The following is a 17,435-nucleotide window of genomic DNA, read 5'->3' as shown; positions in this document are numbered from 1 at the left end:
AGACCCACATTGAGACTAGACACACAGCCCAGAGGGGGAGAGCAGACAGACACAAAGGCAGGGACACACGGGAGACACACAACCACGGAGACGGACCCCACGGAAAAGAGAGACACGTCCACGAGGACAGAGGGACGCACAGCCAGGAAGAGAACTGATGAAAGATAACATGGGCAGACTGGAAGAGAAACGAAGACACTCAGAGATGGGGACGCACACAAATATAAATTAGAGCTACCCAGAGCGACAGGCAGCCACACACAATCATAGAGGTGGCAATGCAGAAGCAGAGGCACACATCCAGCACGAGAACAGAGAGACACAGGAGACATACACACATAGCTGACCCAGAGGAACAGTCCCAGGGAGAGGCGCACCTAGGGACATAGCCCTGGACACACCAAACCCACACATGCCTGCCAGGGCCTCCACAAAGTTCCCTCTGTGCAAGCTGGCGCCTCTGCAGGTCTCTGGGGCTTGGCTGGCAGCTGAGAGAGAGGAGGTAACCTGGCCATACCAAAGCTGGTCACAATTCCCTTCCTGGCTGGGTCTTGGACTTCCTCAGTCCACTCACCAACAGGGTGCCTTTGTGGATGGAAGCTGAGGAGGCAGGGCCAGGCTGTGCCCACCAGGAGAATGAGATAGAGGAATCTGCCTGGATTGGGGGTGTAGTACAGTGGTAGAGTGTTTGCCTAGAATGCTCAAGGCCCTAGGTTCAGTCCCACCACTGCAAAAGCAAAGCAGAGGCTGGCTGCCCACTCCACCATCCCTATCCTGGCTACACCCACATTCAGGTGCCCAAAGCTAGGCCTTAGGATGAGGGTGTTGGCTTTGTGGGATATTTAAGTATGCTGGAACCCAAGGTCCTTTGCCAGGAAAGCGAACAATGTGAGAGGGGAGCTCTCCCACTTAGTCTCCCCCATTCCTCCCTCACCATCCTCTCCTTTGCTCTGTATCCCCCAGGCTCAGGACTGCAGTTGGGCATCTCCACTGCCTAGGAATCGTTGCCTGCACGGACAGAACAGCCTCCTTGGAAAGCTGGCCCTCCTGGAGTTTCGTCTCGGCATGGGCCTTGTCATTGAAGCAACTCTGCTATCTGCACTGGTCTGAGGGTGCTGCCCGTCATGGGGGCAGCCATCTCCCAGGGGGCTCTTATTGCCATCGTCTGCAACGGCCTCGTAGGCTTCTTGCTGCTGCTGCTTTGGGTCATTCTCTGCTGGGCCTGCCATTCTCGCTCTGCCGACGCCGATTCTCTCTCTGATTCTAGTCCTAACTCCAGCCCTGGCCCCTGTCCTGAGAAGGCACCACCACCCCAGAAACCTAGCCATGAAGGCAGCTACTTGCTGCAACCCTGAAGGTCCCTTGGTCTACCCTGGAGCCTGGGACGTGAATCTACCCCATTCAGAGCCTGGAATTAGGACTCCAGAGTTCAGCCAGCCTGGGGTCCAGAACTCTTGAGTCCAACCTGCTTGGAGCTGGACCCAGCCTGGCTTCAGGAGATAGGTGGTCCTAGATAGATAGGCCCAGAGTAGGGGTTCAGGCGTTGGTGCTAGGGCCAGGGCCATCTGGACTCTGCTCCATCCCAAGGTCCAAGGGCTGGGTTTACCCTTTCCCTAAGCTCAGTGCCTCTGGGCCCTCTAGGTTGGGGAAGCAAACTGGAACCCATGGCAATAATGGGAGGGTGTCCAGGCTGGGCCCCTCCTCTGGTCCTCCCACTGTTTGCTGGATAATAAATGGAACTACGGCTCTATCCTGAGATTTTTCTCCTTCCTGAGGGCCCCACAGTAGCAAAATTAAAGATAGGAGGTGAGCTTTTAAACACCGGTTTATTTGTGCAAGTCAAAAGGGAGTAATGGTGGTTGAGGGTCAGGTTTGGGAGAAAGGTGTCAGAACCTTCAGGAGAAGGGCAGATGCAGGGGTAGGATCACAAGTTGGAAGCAGGCATCTGGTACCCAGCCCAGGACCTGGAATATATTAGTTCAATAAATGGGCAGAGACTGAGACCAGACCATCAGATCTTGGTTTTCACTTCCCTCACCAGGTTCAGTAGTTTGTCCAGTTTTGCGATCTCCACAGCTGGGCCCTTCTGAACTTCCTGCCCCTTCTTTTCCTGGGAGAGGGGAAATACGGGTTGGAGAAAAATGTAAGGGATAGCCTGCTTCTCTGGGTACCCACACTGACTCTTTGCCTAGCCTGCCCCAGTTGTGCCCTGCCCCTGCCCTGCTCAATAAATACTGGATCCTTGCCACCTCCCTCTCCCATATGGTCCTTCACCAATCCTTCACTTTCTCAGGTTAGGTGACTCAAGGGTCTGGATAGGGGACTACAAGAAAGCATCAGCTTTTGCTGTGAACCTCAGCTAAATATGGGGTCTTGATGCTTCCAGGAGTGGCTCTTCCAAGGACTAAGTTTTTAGGCAGGAAGAGCAGAGGCTCTGGGGAGGGACAGGATCTGGCTGTTGGGACTTCCTTCTACCAACAGAAGCTAATAGGAGGAGGGAGAGAGATCATAGGTGCCCTCACCTAGTGCTCTCTTACCTAATATGTTCAGGTCAGGTTGGGGGTTGAAACCAGACTGGCTATGGTGGGAAAAGTGTCTCCTATGCATGAAGGTGGATGGGATACCTATGTGATTCTAGGTATCGATGGCTGGGACTATCCCTCAGAAGAGAAGATGTGGCCTTTACCCTGCCCCCCACCTGCAAAGTACTCTAATGCTTCCACTGGTAAGTTGGGCCCTGAAAAAAAAGGAGTTGGGTTTGTGTCACTCTCTACTGTCCCGTTGGGATGTTGGCTATGCTGGAACAGGCTGGGCAGCAGCCATTTCGTGCCTTCCCTCTGGTCCTGGACTCCTACACCCTTACCAACTGTGCCCAATGCTCACTGGCACCTGCTCCAGTCATGCCCCGGTCCGGTCATGGCTGCAAGGTAGGGGGAGCCTGCAGGGGCAGTAGGCCCCTTTCTGGCCCCATCCTGGTTGCTAACACCATGCAGAGCTCAGATTTCCTCTTGCCTTGACCCCCAGCACCACTCCCAGATCGGCCCTTGCAGGCCATTGAAGCCCAGTACAGAGGACAAGATCTTTTTTTCACTTCCCATATTCCCTCCTGACTATTCAGTTTCTCTTCTTAGCCTTAACCCTATCCCCTGGGATTTAAGGGACCTGGTTTTTAGTTCTAGCTGTCATTAATTCCCCATATGACTTTAGGTAAATTCCTTGGTCTTTCCAAGCTTCAATTTCCCATGTACATAATGGTTAGGTTAAGACAGTCCTTTAACTTCTGAAGCTCCCCAGGCAGGGAAGTCAGTCCTTATGGGAAAAGCAGGGAGTCTGCAGCTTACAGAGGAAGGTCTGTAGGGATGTCCACAGGACTTCCTTTCATACAAATCATGTGGTTACTGACAGAGAAAGAAATTTCACAGGAACTACTAATCTACTCAAGTACAAGCCCCCCGACTGTCCCTTACTCAGGTCCTCAGAGATACTCAAGTCCCAGCTATGAATGGTCCTTGGCGTTAGAATTGTGGGAGATTCCTGCCTCCCCAGATCAGGGTGTGTAGGGCTCCCATCCATTTCTACCACCGTCTTGGTGTCATGGCTGTTTCTGTCCCCACAAGTGACCATCCTCCCAGAGGGTCGTCCAGCTCTGCCAGCTTAAGCCAGCTCCTCTTTCATTAAATTAAGAACAGATTTTATCTGTTCCACAAACTGCTGCCGCCTTCCCCCCTCCTGAGGCCAACTAGCTGGGCTCTGCAAGGAGATTCAGACCACGCCCTGCTCCCCCACCCCCTAAAGCCCACCACAGCCTCTGGGCCACAGCTGCAGGCGCTTAACAGCCTTTTGAGTATTTATAGCCAAGTCTACCCCCTCCTCCAGCTGGCTACAATTACAGCCCGGCCATACTCTTGGTCCTGGTGGGGAATAGACCAAGCCAGCACTGGAGCAATGGGGCATGGTCGCTGTCTGGGTGGAGGCACAGTGGGGAGAAGTCAGTAGCTGAAAGAGACAGGCCTCTGCTCCTGCCTCAAATTGCAGTAAGTGCCTCAAATTGCAAACAGGAGGTAGTCATCAGGGCAGCTTGGCCCGACCCTGACCCTGGCCAGGAACCTGGCAGAAAGCAAAGCGCCATTTCCTATACAAATGGGCAGAACTCACCTCTTGCTTCTAGGCTGTAAATTTTTTAAGTTGGATGCTGGGTCTTATGGTGTGAAGTCTGGATTCTATTTTTTTTTTCCAGTCCTGGGGCTTGAACTCAGAGCCTGGGCACTGTCCCTGAGTTTCTTTAGCTCAAGGCTAGCACTCTACCACTTGAGCCACAGCGCCACTTCTGGCCTTTTCTGTTTATGTGGTACTAAGGAATCGAACCAAGGGCTTCATGCTTGCTAGGCAAACACTCTACCACTAAGACACATTCCCAGCCCTAAAGTCTGGATTCTTAAGTCTGAATTTGGACTCAAGGCTAGACTTTGAGATCATGGATATGTCTGTGGTCTATTTGAAACACTTGGGCTCTGGGCAGGGTCTCATAACTGCCAGAGACCACAAAAACTAGAGTTCAAAAGAAGGACTGCATAGCTGCTGACCTAGTTCTCTTTTCACAGCTCATTTCTTTCCTTCCCTGTATAGACCTGAAGCTCCCAGCCCAGGGACCACTGAAGCTGAAACCATGTAAGCCCAGCAATGAAGTCTTAGCTAAGCCTCCATTCTCCTACCTGGGTGACCTGTAATGCCCATAGCATCTTCCACTCCCAAAGATAATGATGCCCTCACACACACACCCCCAGGATTAGGCCTACTTTCTGACTGGGTACCTCCACACTGGCCCCACAATTAAGGGAGATGCAGCATGCCAACTGATCTGTTTCCTCACAAACCTGCTTCTCCACTTAGCCTCTTTATTCTGCCAGTGATATCATCCTTATCTTGGATACTCTAAGCCAGAAACCTGGGGCTCCTCCCCCTTTTCTCATCCCCACCAGCTCCCTTCTCTCTAGTGGCAGAGTCCATACCTTTGGCATCTTGCGCAAGTTAGGTGAGAGTTTGAGGCAGGTGATATGCCCACGGTCATCACCCACAATGATGATAGGGTAGATGGGGTTGAACTTCACATGGGTGATCTTATTCTTCTTTTTGGCCACCACGGGCTGGTTGCAGATGGCTTCATACTTGTTGATGGCCAAGTCAAACACATGAGCCTATGGAGAGGTTGGTGTCATCACACCTCTTCTGAGGTCGCCTACCTCAGAAGAACTAATTCCCTGAACTCTGGGGATACTAAAGCAGGCTAATGGTTAGCAACCAGAGCTGGAGGCAGTGGGAGAAGAAATTTTGTGTCTCTGCTCATGTTTTGCTTGTGGTTGAGGAGTGAGAATAAAAGTGTAGTAGATTTTTTTTTAAATATGTGTCCAAATCCTAGGGCTTGACCTCAAGAGTCTGGGCTCTCTCCCCTAGCATTTTCCCCCCTAGCACTCTACCATTTGAGCTACAGCTCTACTTTAGGTTTTTGAGGTGATTAATTGGAGATCAGAGTCTCACAGCCAAGCGCCGGTGGCTCACACCTATAATCCTAGCTACACAGGAGGCTGAGATCTGACAATCATGATTCAAAGCCCACCAGGGCAGAAAAGTCCTCAAGACTCTCCAATGAACCACCAGAAAAGCAGAAATGGCGCTCTGGCTTAAGTGGTAGAGGGCTCACCTTGAGCTGAAGAGTTGAGGGACAGTGTTCAGGCCCAGAGTTCAAGCCCCAGGACCGAGAAGAAAAAAAAAAAGTCTCACAGACTTTCCTGAACCACAATCGTCAGATCTCAGCCTCCTGCATAGCTAGAATTATAAGCATAGGCAACCAGCACCCAGTATTAGGGGAAATTTTAAGTGCATACAGAATGAACAACAATAACAGCTACTACTTTTCTAGTCTAATGTAGATTAGACTAAATTGCCATGTAGTATATTCTGGACATACAAATGCAAAGTTACATCATCTAGTTACACTCTGTAGGTGGTTCTGTTATTATCCCTATATTATAAATGAGTTAGAAGGTCTTTGAGGCTAACTTATTAGTAATTGGCAGAGCCATGTTTGTCCTGGTTAATAGAAGTAAAGTGCTCAGACTGCTGTGGCCATGTAAGTACTCAATAAATGTTTGATGTCATCTTTGCCACACTCAAAAGTCTAAACCTCTATCAACTCTTGCCCTGACAACTACGACAGCCTCCTACCTGGTCTCTCTGTTTCCCCTACAACCCATTCCCAGGCAATAGCCAGACTTCCTTTAAAAAAAAAAAGTAAAAATCCTCCCAGAGTTTCCTCCTCACTTTCATGCTTACTCCCTTTGCTCACAGCACTGCAGCCACATTTCCTTCCTGCTCCTGAAGCCCTTCAGGCTAGCACCAACTCTTCTTCAGTGTGGACGGTCCCCTACTCGGTCTTCCCAAGACTAGCCCCTTGTTACTCAGCTCTCAGCCTGAATGTCTCCTCTTCAAACAAGCCTTTCCTGACCATGCTAAAAGAAAAAGAAATACCCACTTCTTTTCTGTCTGTCTCTCTGTCTTGAAACTGGGACTGTGTAGCTCAGTTTAGCCTCCAACTCTCAATCTTCCTGCCTTAGCCTCCCAACTGCTGAGATTGTAAGAGTAAGCCACTATGTCCCTCCCATCTCTTTTGATGTCAGACCTAGGGTTTGAGCTCAGGGCCTAGGCATTGTCCCTGACCTTTTGTGCTCAAGGCTAGTGTTCTACAACTTGAACCACAGCTACACTTTCAGTTTTATTGGTGTTTAATTGGAGATAAAAAGTCTCACAGACTTTCCTGCTTGGGCTGGCTTTGAACCACAATCTTCAGATCTTTGCTTCCTAAGTAGGCTTACAGACCTGAGGCATCAGTGCCTAGCTCCTCGTTTTAATATGACACTCTTATCAAGTTGTAATTCACATACTATACATAAATGCCATCCATTTAAAGTATACAGTTTTGGGGTTTTTCCATATATTCATTCCATCAATACCACCAATTTTAGAATGTTTTCATTACTCCAAAACAAACTTTGTACCCACTAGCAGTCACTCTCCATTTTCTCCCAACCCACTTAGGCCTGTGCAACACAAATCTACTTTCCATCTCTATGGATTTGTCTCTCTTGAACATACCATATACTAGGATTCGAGGCAAATCTATTTTGAATATATCATGTAAGTGTGATCGAGTCATACAATGTATGTCCTTTTGTGTTGGGCTTATTTTACTTACCATAAAGTTTTCAAGAACCATCCATTGTTGTAGGATGTATTGGTATGTCATCCCTTGTCCTTACTGAATAGTAATACCTTTGTAAATTCAGTATGCTTATCCATTCATCAGTTGGTGGACACAGTTGTTTCATTCTCTGGCTATTACGAATAATGCTGCTATAAATATTTGTATTCACACATTGCCCTTTTTAAATCCTCTCCTCTTAACACTATGGGAATTTTAATGTTTCTTTTTGTCTTGCCCTTCGCACTATAAGAGAAGCCCCATAAGAACAGAGCTTGAATCACCAGGGCCTAGCTTTGAGTGGGCATCACAGTTGGCCCTTAGTAAGCTTCTATTTAGGGAATGGATGACTGACTGACTTTAGGGTGATGCCTTAATCACTATATTTTTTCCTTGGGGCAGCAGAAGCTTTTCCATTTATATCAAAGTCCATAAAGAGAACAGGTTTGTAAGAATGTTCTCATTTCTAAGCTTGTACTACTTCTACCATTTTGCCAGTGAGAAACCCTTTCTCAAAATCAGCTTACGTGCTTCCAGAGATGAAGAACTCACTACCTGATAGACACTATTGCAGCAACAGATCAATTCTGGTTCATAAGCTTGTCTTTAGCTCAAGTTGGCCCCTGCTACCATCTACCTCTCTTTCCAGGGACCTCAGAGAAGATAACTACTTGATGGCATCTCGTCGCCCAGAGTTCTTTCTCCACTGAATCGAACACTCCTTTCCCTCCTTGAGGCCTCTTGCAATGAATGACTCATCTTCTGAGAATACAAGTCCTTAGGTCCCATGTTCCTTACTGACCTGAGATCCCTTACCAGTTCTCTAGTAGGAGCTTAGCGGGAGGAAGAAGGGGCCACTCACCTTCCCATCTGTGGTGACTGCAGCAAACACAGTGGAAGAGTATGGTGCCCAGGCCACATCACCCACGGCTGAGTTCAGGTCATAGATGAACATGGGGGTCCTGCAGTAGAGGAGGAGGGAAGCCTGTGACACAAGGGCTGGCTCACAGTGCCAGAGCACAGGTGAGGGGGCAGGCTCCTCACTTGATGGTGTGGTCCCAGATCTTCACTGTCCAGTCAGAACTGCAGGACATGAAGACCTTGCTGTGGTATGGGTTCCAGGTCACAGCATCCACTGCCATGTTGTGGGCATCATAGGTGTCTAGGAATTGGCTGGAGTAGGCTTTAGAGCACTGGTACAAAGATGGAGGTGGGAGAGGAGAGTCAGCAGCCGCCCTTCCATGGAGGCCCTGAAGGATCTGAACCTGAGCCTGCTTTTCTGCCCTAGCCCACTTCACTGTCACAACTGAGTTGGTGCCAAGCTACTGGCTGCTTTTCCCATACTCTATTCCCCCAGAGAGGAGGGAGGTATGTAGGAGTTGTGGTCAGGGTTGACCACAGAGCTTTCCTAGAGAGGGAAAGTGGCTGAGCCTTGGGATTCCAGGCCCATCAGAATAGGGCAGAGCTGGTCGCAGGCCCTGGAAAAGGTGAGGCCATATCATTTCTTCAGGCCAGGGCCTATGGATAGAAAGACTGCTGGGTCTACCACTTTATGGATGACATCCTGCCTTCCTGGTGCAGGCAAGAGGCAACTTGAAGCCCAGATTTCCCATTCAGTTTCTGGCCCAGCCAGTGAGCCTCTCCCCCTCCCTATGGGAGACAGAGTGACAGACTAGTCTCTACATTCTCTCCAGCCCGCTGGGGAGGCCTCAGGAAGGGGTAGAGAGAGGGGGGGGAACCTTTTTTACATTCAGACCAGCTCTGGCTGGGCCTCAGGGGCTCCCGGGAGGCTGCCTGTAATTAACATTCTGAGTCTCAGAGCCTAAGAAAAGCTTGCAGCCAGAGCTATTTCTGGATGGATGGAGGTTCAGAGGATGTTCACCTACTAACTCTGAGACACTGCAGACACTGGTGGTGAGGTTGTGTCCTGCCGGCGGGGATGCACTGGTATTAGAGATCAATCTGCTTGTTACCTGGCCTTCAAAGCCCAGCTGAGTTCAGATTTCCACCACAGAGTCTGCCTAGAATGTTCCTATTCCCCCAATCCGCATTCCCAGCTGCTTCTACCCCTAGGAAAGGAGGGACAGCCCAGAGGAGAAGAGACTGGACTGGGCTGAAAGCCACCCTCTAGATTGCCTTTTCCTGTAGCCCCTCTTTCTGCCACCCAAGCAGATTTAAGAAATTCTCCCAGAATTGATGAGCACTGAGATGTGTCAGAACAGAATTTGTTGAGTATTGTCAACAACTTGGGCTAAGTTCTCACGTCCATATAGCCCTGCAAAGAACTGCCAGGGACAGAACTGCCTCACCTTGTAGATTTTCCCCTCCTCTGTGCCTACTAGGAACATGTAGTCGATCTCTCGGTGGAAGTCGAAAGCAGTGCCACAGCCTTGGGAAAAGAGGGAGTAGCCTCAGCCCAGTTCTCCAAGGGAGCCGTCTGCCCTATCCTAGCTGAGCCAGGAACAGCCTGTGACAAAACGAGCTACGAACAGGGTCCCAGAGAGGGCTGGGACAAGGCTAAGCAAATTGCAAATTGGCACTCTGGTATGCTTGTCCCAGACAGGACTCTGCAACCGGCCAGGGGTTCTTCAGACAGGAATGAGGGGCTGGGTAAACAAGGCAGGGATTGAGTTAAACAGGGTCAGGGTCAGGGTAAACAGGGATGGGGTCTGCAAACAGGGGACGTGGTCTGTGCAAACAGGGATATGGTCTGCATAAACAAGGTAGGAATTGAGTAAACAGGGACTGGATCTGGGTAAACAGGGCCCAGATCTGCATAAACAGGGATGGATCTGCATAACAGTACCTGATCTGCATAAACAAGAACTGGGTCTGCAAATGGGGGAGGAACTGGAGAGGGTTTGCAAATGGCCAAGGGCTCAACTAACAGTCAGGCTTTTTCCTGTCTCTTCCTGTCTGGGCTCCAGCATATGTCTGGGAGGGAGTTCTGGGAAGGGGAGGTCTCTTATTGACTCTGAGGATGATCTGTGCAGCTAAGGCCTGGAGGTAAGAGGGATGGGGTTCCTACCCACAGTGTGTAACTGCAGTCCCTCAGGAATCTCTGTCGTGCTGCCTTCCACCGTCAGCTTGATGACATCTGTGTGAACCAGCTCACTCTGTAGTGGGAGAAGGCAGAAAGAGGAACGAGGGTTGGGCTAGGTCAGCAGGGCTGGAAGATTCCTTTTCCCTCATCCTTCATCCATTCCTCCCATCTACCTCCCCCCTTCCCCCCCCCCCCCCCCCCACCGATCTGCACAACTCTCTAAAAAGCAAGCACCTTTACTAGTGTCCAAGACACGATCCGACCGTCAGACGACACAGAGAAGAAGTTTAGGTTGTGGTCCATGTCATCCTTCTGCCATTTTACCTGTAACATACCAACCCATAGTAAGCTCTGGGACTCTGCTTGGGGCTTGTGTAAGGGCTCTGAACAAGGCTCCCCATGCACCCACATGAATCTCAGAAACATGTTCTGGGAGCCTATTTCCTGAAATCCTGTAATTGGCCCCCCTCACCTCCTCCCATCCAGCTCTCTCTCTCTCTTCCTGACCAATCTAGGATAATTGTGCCAGTCAGAGCATTGCCCTAATGTATTGGTTCAGAAGTGGAGGTGCCTAATTCCATTTTGGGTGGGGTTCTAGATGCCTAGCTGCAGGAAAATTAGGTTTCTGAGTTCTAAGTTACTTTCATAGACTCAGCCCTGCAAACAGTACCTTCACTTATAAAATGGAAGTCATAATAGCATAGGCTTGTTGTGAAAATAAATGAGACACTATAGAGAGAAAGGGTGGGAAAATGCAAAAAAAAATATGAGATACTATATGTAAAATCTTTAGGCTAGAGCACTGCATATTAAGTGTTAAATAAATGCCAACTAATGCGGCTAAAGTCTGGTGGTCCACATCTCTAATCCCAGCATTTGGGAAACTGAGGCATGAGAGAATGCCAAATTCAAGGCCACCCAGGCTTCCATAACAAAATTCTGTCTCAAAAATAAATCAATAACTAATGCTATAGCTAATATCCTCATTATTACCATCACCCTAGGATTTCAAACTCCAAGCTTCTGCAGAGGGCTTTTCCCTGTTTGCTTGGGAGTGGGCGAGGAAGGGGAGGAACTCACCCCACCTCCTGCCCTCCTCTTCTAGGCCTGGCCTTTCTCTAGGAAGTGTCTCCTCTTTTCCAACCTTAACATGGACACTAGCTCCTGCTCCCAGAATTTTGCTCCCAAATCCCAGATTTAAGTTTTATTTCTCCATCTGCAAATCAGGGTTAATTATCCTGCCCCACCCATCTTCTCAGGGCTGGAAGCAAACATATGGGAAAGTGTTTTGGAGACAGAGCTGTTGTCTTATGAAGATGACACGCTTGAGGCTCAAGTTTCTGTTGCCAGATGTGGAGGCCTGGCCACGCCAAGTTCCAGAGAGATGGAGTGGGGCTGGGTGCCCAAAGCTTTCCATCCAGAGGCTCCTTCCAGACCGCCCATGCTGGGACCACTGTCCAGTGCCCTCCCCCTGTCACAAACAGAGGCCCAGTGAGGGAGGCCAAGAACCCAGTGCTGTCGTCTATAACCACAGCTGTCACCATGGCTGTTGTGGGGTGAGGAGAAAGCATTGCCTCTCTCCAACTACCACCCAAGCCTGGAAGGTCAGAGCTGGAGGAAGGGGGCTGAGTCCTGCCTAGGCTTGTTTGGATAATGGGTTGTTTTGTGCTCTCATGGTAGAAGGGGGAACAGAAGGAGGGGGGGGGAGTCAGAATGCTGCACTGCCTTTAAGGCACAAGTCAGATACTGAGACTACTTCTTCTGTACAATGGTGGTCCCTTTAAAGGGAGGAGGGGACAAGGGGTGTCAAAAGCCAGGCTGTAAGAGGCGCTAGGGAGCTGCAAAAGGAAGTGTTTAATGAGCAGATGCCCTGCACTCAGGGAAATTGTATTTCACACCCCACTTAGCAGCCTGATGCCCAGTGGGGGGTGGAGGGGTATATTTTCAAGTGACTGTGCATGTGTCACACACGTGCTTCTGGAGTAGAGGTGAGAGGGTAGGAATAAAGCAAGAGACAGAGTGGTAACTAGGCTGAAAGGAATGAGTAGAAACCCAAGGACTAGATAATAGAATGTGGAGCTGAAGCTTGCTTAATTGATTCTTCCTCTCCTGCCTTATCTGATTAGGGCAGAACAGCCTGGCCCCAGTCTCTGTTTTTCATCCTTCCTTCTCCCTTCCGAAGAACTGCATAACTCATACACAGCCCAGAGTGTTGCTAGTTAAGGCTTCATAGTAAGGCCCAAGCAGGGCTAGGCCACCCAGGAAGGCTCTCAAGGGAAGCAGTCGACTCTTCTGAGACATTTCTCTTCTTACACACTTCTGTCCTTGGCTCTAAAACCTTCTCTGGCTCCCCATTGCCAATGGAATAAACTTTCTGCCCCCACCTGGCACTGAAGTTCAAAACCACCTTTCCTACCTCCTCAAAGTACTCTGTACACAGTCCCTTAAAAAAAAAAGAAAGAAAAAGACCTAAGCCTGTGCCCATGGCTTGTGACTATAATCCTAGCTACTCAGGAGGTTGAGATTTGAGGATCATGATTCAAAGCTAGCTTGGGCAGGAAAATCCATGGGACTCTTTTATCTGTACGTGGAGCTGTGACTCAGGTGGTAGAGTGCTAGCTTTGAGTACAAAAGCTCAGAGACAGCACCAGGACCAGCAAAGAAAAAAAAAAAAAAAGCCCTAGGCTCTGGTGTTTCTGGCATCTCACTCACCGGCCTGTCTGTCTTTCAAGCTCCAGGCTCTTAGAGCCAATTGCTTGGACCAGGCCTCCCACTGGGTGTCACAGGCTTTTTAGATTCACTTCTGGCCAAACCTGTTCCCTTCTGCCTTTCTACATCTGCGGATGCCTTGGTGGGCACACTAAACCTCAGCATCATTGATTCTTCTCTTTCCCCAGATCCAACCAATCCCTGCCTTCTATCAGTTTGACTGCCCCAACAACTCTGCATCCATAGTCCACATCCCCATCTCCAGTGCGTTGTCCTTCCTTATTCTTTGGATTTTCTCAAGGTGTAACCAGAAGCACTTTCCAGGACTTTGCATGACTGTATACCTCTACCCTCTAATGACTGGGCAGCAATTTTTTTTTTTTGGTCCGTCGTGGGGTTTGAACTCTGGGCCTGGGTGCTGTCCCTGAGCTCTTCAGCTCAAGGCAAGTGCTCTACCACTTGAGCCACAGTGCCACTTCCAGTTTTCAGTGGTCAATTGGAGATAAGAGTCTTATGGACTTTCCTGCCTGGGCTGGCTTTGAACCATGATCCTCAGATCTCAGCCTCCCGAGCAGCTAATATTACAGTCCTGAGCCACTGGCACTCAGCTGGGCAGCAATCTTCTGACTATGCCCAAGAGGAATCCTTAGGAGCCTTGAGAAGATACCTTAAGGGATGGGAAGAATGATACCACTTACGCAAACAGGATCCTGATTCCATAGCAGGGCCACTCTCATCTTTTTTGTTGTTGGTGGTAGTTATGGGGCTTGAACTCTGGACCTGGGTGCTGTCCCTGTGTTTTTGTGTGCAAAGCTAGTGCTCTATCACTTTGAGCCACAGCTCCACTTCCAGTTTTTAGTGGTTAATTGGAAATAAGCGTCTCACAGTCTTTCTTGCCCTGGGGTTGGCTTCAAGCTGTGATCCTCAGATATTGGCCTCCTGAGTAGCTAGGATTACGGGCATAAGCCACCAATGCCAGACTCATCTTTTGTTAAATATATTGTGCTTCTATATTTAATATTTCATTTGAAATCACTGCCTTCCGTTACCCATGGTTCTTCCCTTGGACGAAGCACACTCAACAGTGCCAGCCCTTTCCTCAGGTGTTGCTGCCCTCTCCTCATCTTTATGTGTGCTCTGAATGGTGATGTGTTGTTTCCAGCAGGTCACTGTGCTTGAAGCTCTGTGTCTGTCCACGTGACCCCCTTTTGTGTTCGCCTTTGGCTTACTAACACTCATCCTCACAATTCAGCTCAGCAGTTGCTTTCTCTAGAAAGACTTGCCCTGGCCCTAGTCCCCACTCAGGACAGTGTGTGTGTGGACATCATACTCTTGTACTTATACTTTAGCACTTAGCATTCTGCCCTGCACTGGTCAGCTTGTGGCTGTGGTTATCTTCCCACCAGAACCCCAGAGACTACGCCCTGGAGTATCCTTTAGCAGCCAGAGGAGGACTTACTGAATGGACAAGTGAATAAATGAATAGCTGATGGATGAATGAGGAGAGGAGGAAGGGAATGAAAGGAAAAGAATATGAAGTGAGTAGATGAATGAGTCATAGGTCCCCCATGGGTCATCTGCTATGGTTCTGGTCAAGAACCCTGACTTTTCTGCTTTGCAAAGGTGGTAGCCTTTTTTCCTGGCAGGATAATGGGGGAACAAGCAACCCCTGCCCAGGTGAGCTGTGATCTTCCTGGAACTTATACAGTGAAAAGGATAATATGTTTTCCTGTCCATTTTTTCCAGCCAACCAATCTGTTATTTGATCTAGAGAACACAGTAGAGTAGGAATAGGGTGGATGGCCTACGTGTCTCCCATCTCCTGGATGAGAGTTTGGAGAGTCATCAGTGTTTTAGCATTGGGTACCTGAGCTAGAAAGTAGGGGAAGGATTAGCATTATTTCCATCTGATTGATCCCTTTCTCTTCTCCCTGGACTTTAAAGTCTCTGTAGACATCTTCCTCATGCCTGGAGATTGCCACGTGACTGTGACTGGAGGTAACAGAATGGGAGGCAGACTTTTAGATGCAACCTCCTCTCCTCCTGGTGGAAATTAAGGAGAAAGGGTGTGGCTGTAGGGCTGCCTCCCTTTCAGCATAAGGCTCTACATAAAGCATGAGGCTGGGAGAGTTCCATGTCTCCTGTGCCTGCCTCTGCTCAGGCTTGTCTCAGATCCAGAGCCTGGAGCCAGCATCCATACATCTCTGGGAGCACAGGGCCAGCAGAGTCGGAGTACAGAGCCTGAAGGCTGTCAGGAACACAGGGCAGCAAAAGATAAGAGAACAGAGCCCAGTGCTGCCTGATAAGTCCAGAGACTTTGGGTAACTTGAGGCAGAAATCCAAACTTAGGTTCTCCCACATATGTTTATGGGGTTAGGTGCAAACTTCAGAGGAGGAAACCTATGGGACACAATGAGAAGAGCTTGCAAAGCTCGGGCCAAAACTAGAATTCTGAGAGTGAGACTATGAATTGTACTCCCAGTGGAGTAAGATGAGAGACAGAGTCAGGGTGAAATTCAGCCTCAATGTCCTGGCAATAATACATCAGGGACACCACCTATCCCTCCAGTATGTCTAGAGAAGAAAGTGGTGCTACAAGAGGCTCCAGGAAAGACTTTACATACCAGACCCTGCAGCCTTACTCAGAGGGTAAACAACAGAAAATCTGTCTAGGAGCTTTTCAAAATCTAGCCCAGGCTTCAGCTGACAGCCCCATGAGGATCTGAACTCCCTAACATACTCAACCAGTCTGTGAGGCCCTGCAGGCTTTCAGCTGAGACCTCTGAGTTACTGATTACCCCATCTAGGAGACCCTTGGCAGACAAATGGAAGCCTCTTGCTGGGAGTTCAGGGGCAGACCCCAGCTCCCTGTCCTCACATCAAGTTTCTCGGCCTTGCCTGTATCTCTTTCCTTCCCATGGCCCCTCCTCCAGTGGTTCCTAGGCCCAGGTGCTGCTCCCATCCAGGTCCCTGGTCCAAAGCTGACCTGCCACACAGGGTCCGTGTGCTTGCCCGACTTTGCCGTGCTTCGGAAGCAGGGCTGAGAGTGGGGTTTCTTGAGGTTGTAAATGGCCACGTTGCCATCATAGTGGCCCACTACCACCAGGTAGGGATGGTCCACGTGCATGTCAAGACACATGATGCCGCTCTCACTGCTGAAGATGTATTCAGGAAAACTGGGGTTCTTCATGCTGTAGAGGAGCAGCATGCCCCGGCTTTGCTTCATGAAGTCATCTGTCCAGGGAAGATGGGCAGTTGTGGTTGGAGGATCCATCAGCTCTGCCAGGGAAGTCCCCTAGCCACTGTCTCACCAGATGGGAAACCCTTGCCCTGCTCTGCTGTTGGAGTGCATGGACTCCTCTGGTATTCATCTTCTCTAACTTGGATATGGAACTATGAAATCTAGCCTGCCCCTCCTCAGGGCTCATGGAAGGATCCAAGAACCAATAAAAGTGACCTGGCTATAAAGGGCCAGTCATCCTCTTTAATCTCCCTGAGGCACAGGAAAGAGAGACCAGGCTCATAGAATTGTTAAGTGGAAAAGTATGTGGACTTGGGAATTCTCTCTTAGTACCCTCAGAAGGGATACAGATATCCAGGCCAGGGGGCAGGTTTCTGTCCCATAAATGCCCGAATAATGCCGACATCCCCCTAATCTCTCATCTAAGAGCCAGAGCTAATTTTGAATTAACATGTTATTTTATATAGTTAGTCCCAAATTGGCCACCATGAATATCATCTCATTCCCTCAGGCTTCACAGTCCCTGTTACAGCCTGTGCTCTGGCTCTGGGTACTCTCCACAGGGAGACACAAGTCCCCAGCCAATCAGGCTTCCACAGGCTCACTCAGCCTTGCCTCAGATTTTGGTGATCAACAAATCAACTCAGCACAAGTCCTCCTCCCTACTTTTCCCTACTTTCTTCCATTTTCTGCACACTAGACAATGATTCTGATATGCAGTCATGGAGCAGCATATAGTCCTAGCCTCAAGACCAGTTGTCTGTCACTGGCTGAGACCTCCTAGCTTCTTCCCTAACTAGAGCTGGGGAGTCAGAAGCTACTTTAATCACTAATTTAGGGCAGCCCATGACAAAGCAGCCTTTTGACCTTTCCACTTAGTACTGTTCATGGCCCCTTTCTTTATCTGGCAACTGCAGGGACTGGCACCTCATAACCAGGTAGCCAGTCTTTTTTTTTTTATTGTGAAAATACTGTACAGAGGGGTTACAATTACATGGGCAAGATAATGAGTACATTTCTTATCAAGCATTGTAGCCTCCTCCTTTGTTTCCCCTTCCCATTCTCCCCCTGCCCCCCCATCCAATCTTGCCCCCCCCAGGTAGCCAGTCTTGAGGGGTGAAGACCATGGGTGGGAGAGACAGGGAGACAACCCCAGCTTTGCTAATTTTGTTGAGTCATTCTGTATT

At 49.3% G+C, this 17,435-nt stretch overlaps 2 protein-coding genes across 2 annotated transcripts in view; one reads left to right on the top strand and one right to left on the bottom strand.

Annotated features, from left to right (window-relative positions):
- Window positions 1-966: 966 nt before the first annotated feature.
- Enho (energy homeostasis associated) lies at window positions 967-1,956 on the top strand. The gene has a single exon (XM_013026603.1). The coding sequence runs from the start codon at window positions 1,125-1,127 to the stop codon at window positions 1,353-1,355; it is 231 nt and encodes a 76-aa protein (XP_012882057.1). The 5' UTR covers window positions 967-1,124; the 3' UTR covers window positions 1,356-1,956.
- Window positions 1,957-1,964: 8 nt separating this feature from the next.
- Window positions 1,965-17,435, bottom strand: part of Dnai1 (dynein, axonemal, intermediate chain 1) — a 41,613-nt gene continuing 26,142 nt past the window's right edge. The window contains exons 13-20 of the mRNA XM_013026567.1: window positions 15,994-16,241; window positions 10,533-10,622; window positions 10,284-10,371; window positions 9,565-9,644; window positions 8,300-8,448; window positions 8,118-8,217; window positions 5,010-5,195; window positions 1,965-2,110 (exon numbers count right to left, since the gene is read on the bottom strand). Coding sequence (XP_012882021.1) covers window positions 2,012-2,110; window positions 5,010-5,195; window positions 8,118-8,217; window positions 8,300-8,448; window positions 9,565-9,644; window positions 10,284-10,371; window positions 10,533-10,622; window positions 15,994-16,241 — 1,040 coding nt within the window. The 3' untranslated portion in view covers window positions 1,965-2,011. The remainder of the gene's footprint in view (window positions 2,111-5,009; window positions 5,196-8,117; window positions 8,218-8,299; window positions 8,449-9,564; window positions 9,645-10,283; window positions 10,372-10,532; window positions 10,623-15,993; window positions 16,242-17,435) is intronic.

The sequence above is a fragment of the Dipodomys ordii genome, unplaced genomic scaffold, assembly GCF_000151885.1.
Source record: "Dipodomys ordii isolate 6190 unplaced genomic scaffold, Dord_2.0 Scaffold95, whole genome shotgun sequence".
In the NCBI taxonomy this organism is placed as follows: Eukaryota; Metazoa; Chordata; class Mammalia; order Rodentia; family Heteromyidae; genus Dipodomys; species Dipodomys ordii.
The sequence above is the reverse complement of the archived record's forward strand: the minus strand, read 5'-3'. Positions and strand labels throughout refer to the sequence as shown.

Bases quoted from the DNA above. Each gene is read 5' to 3' on its own strand.
- Enho (XM_013026603.1), top strand. From the start codon at position 1,125: ATGGGGGCAGCCATCTCCCAGGGGGCTCTTATTGCCATCGTCTGCAAC.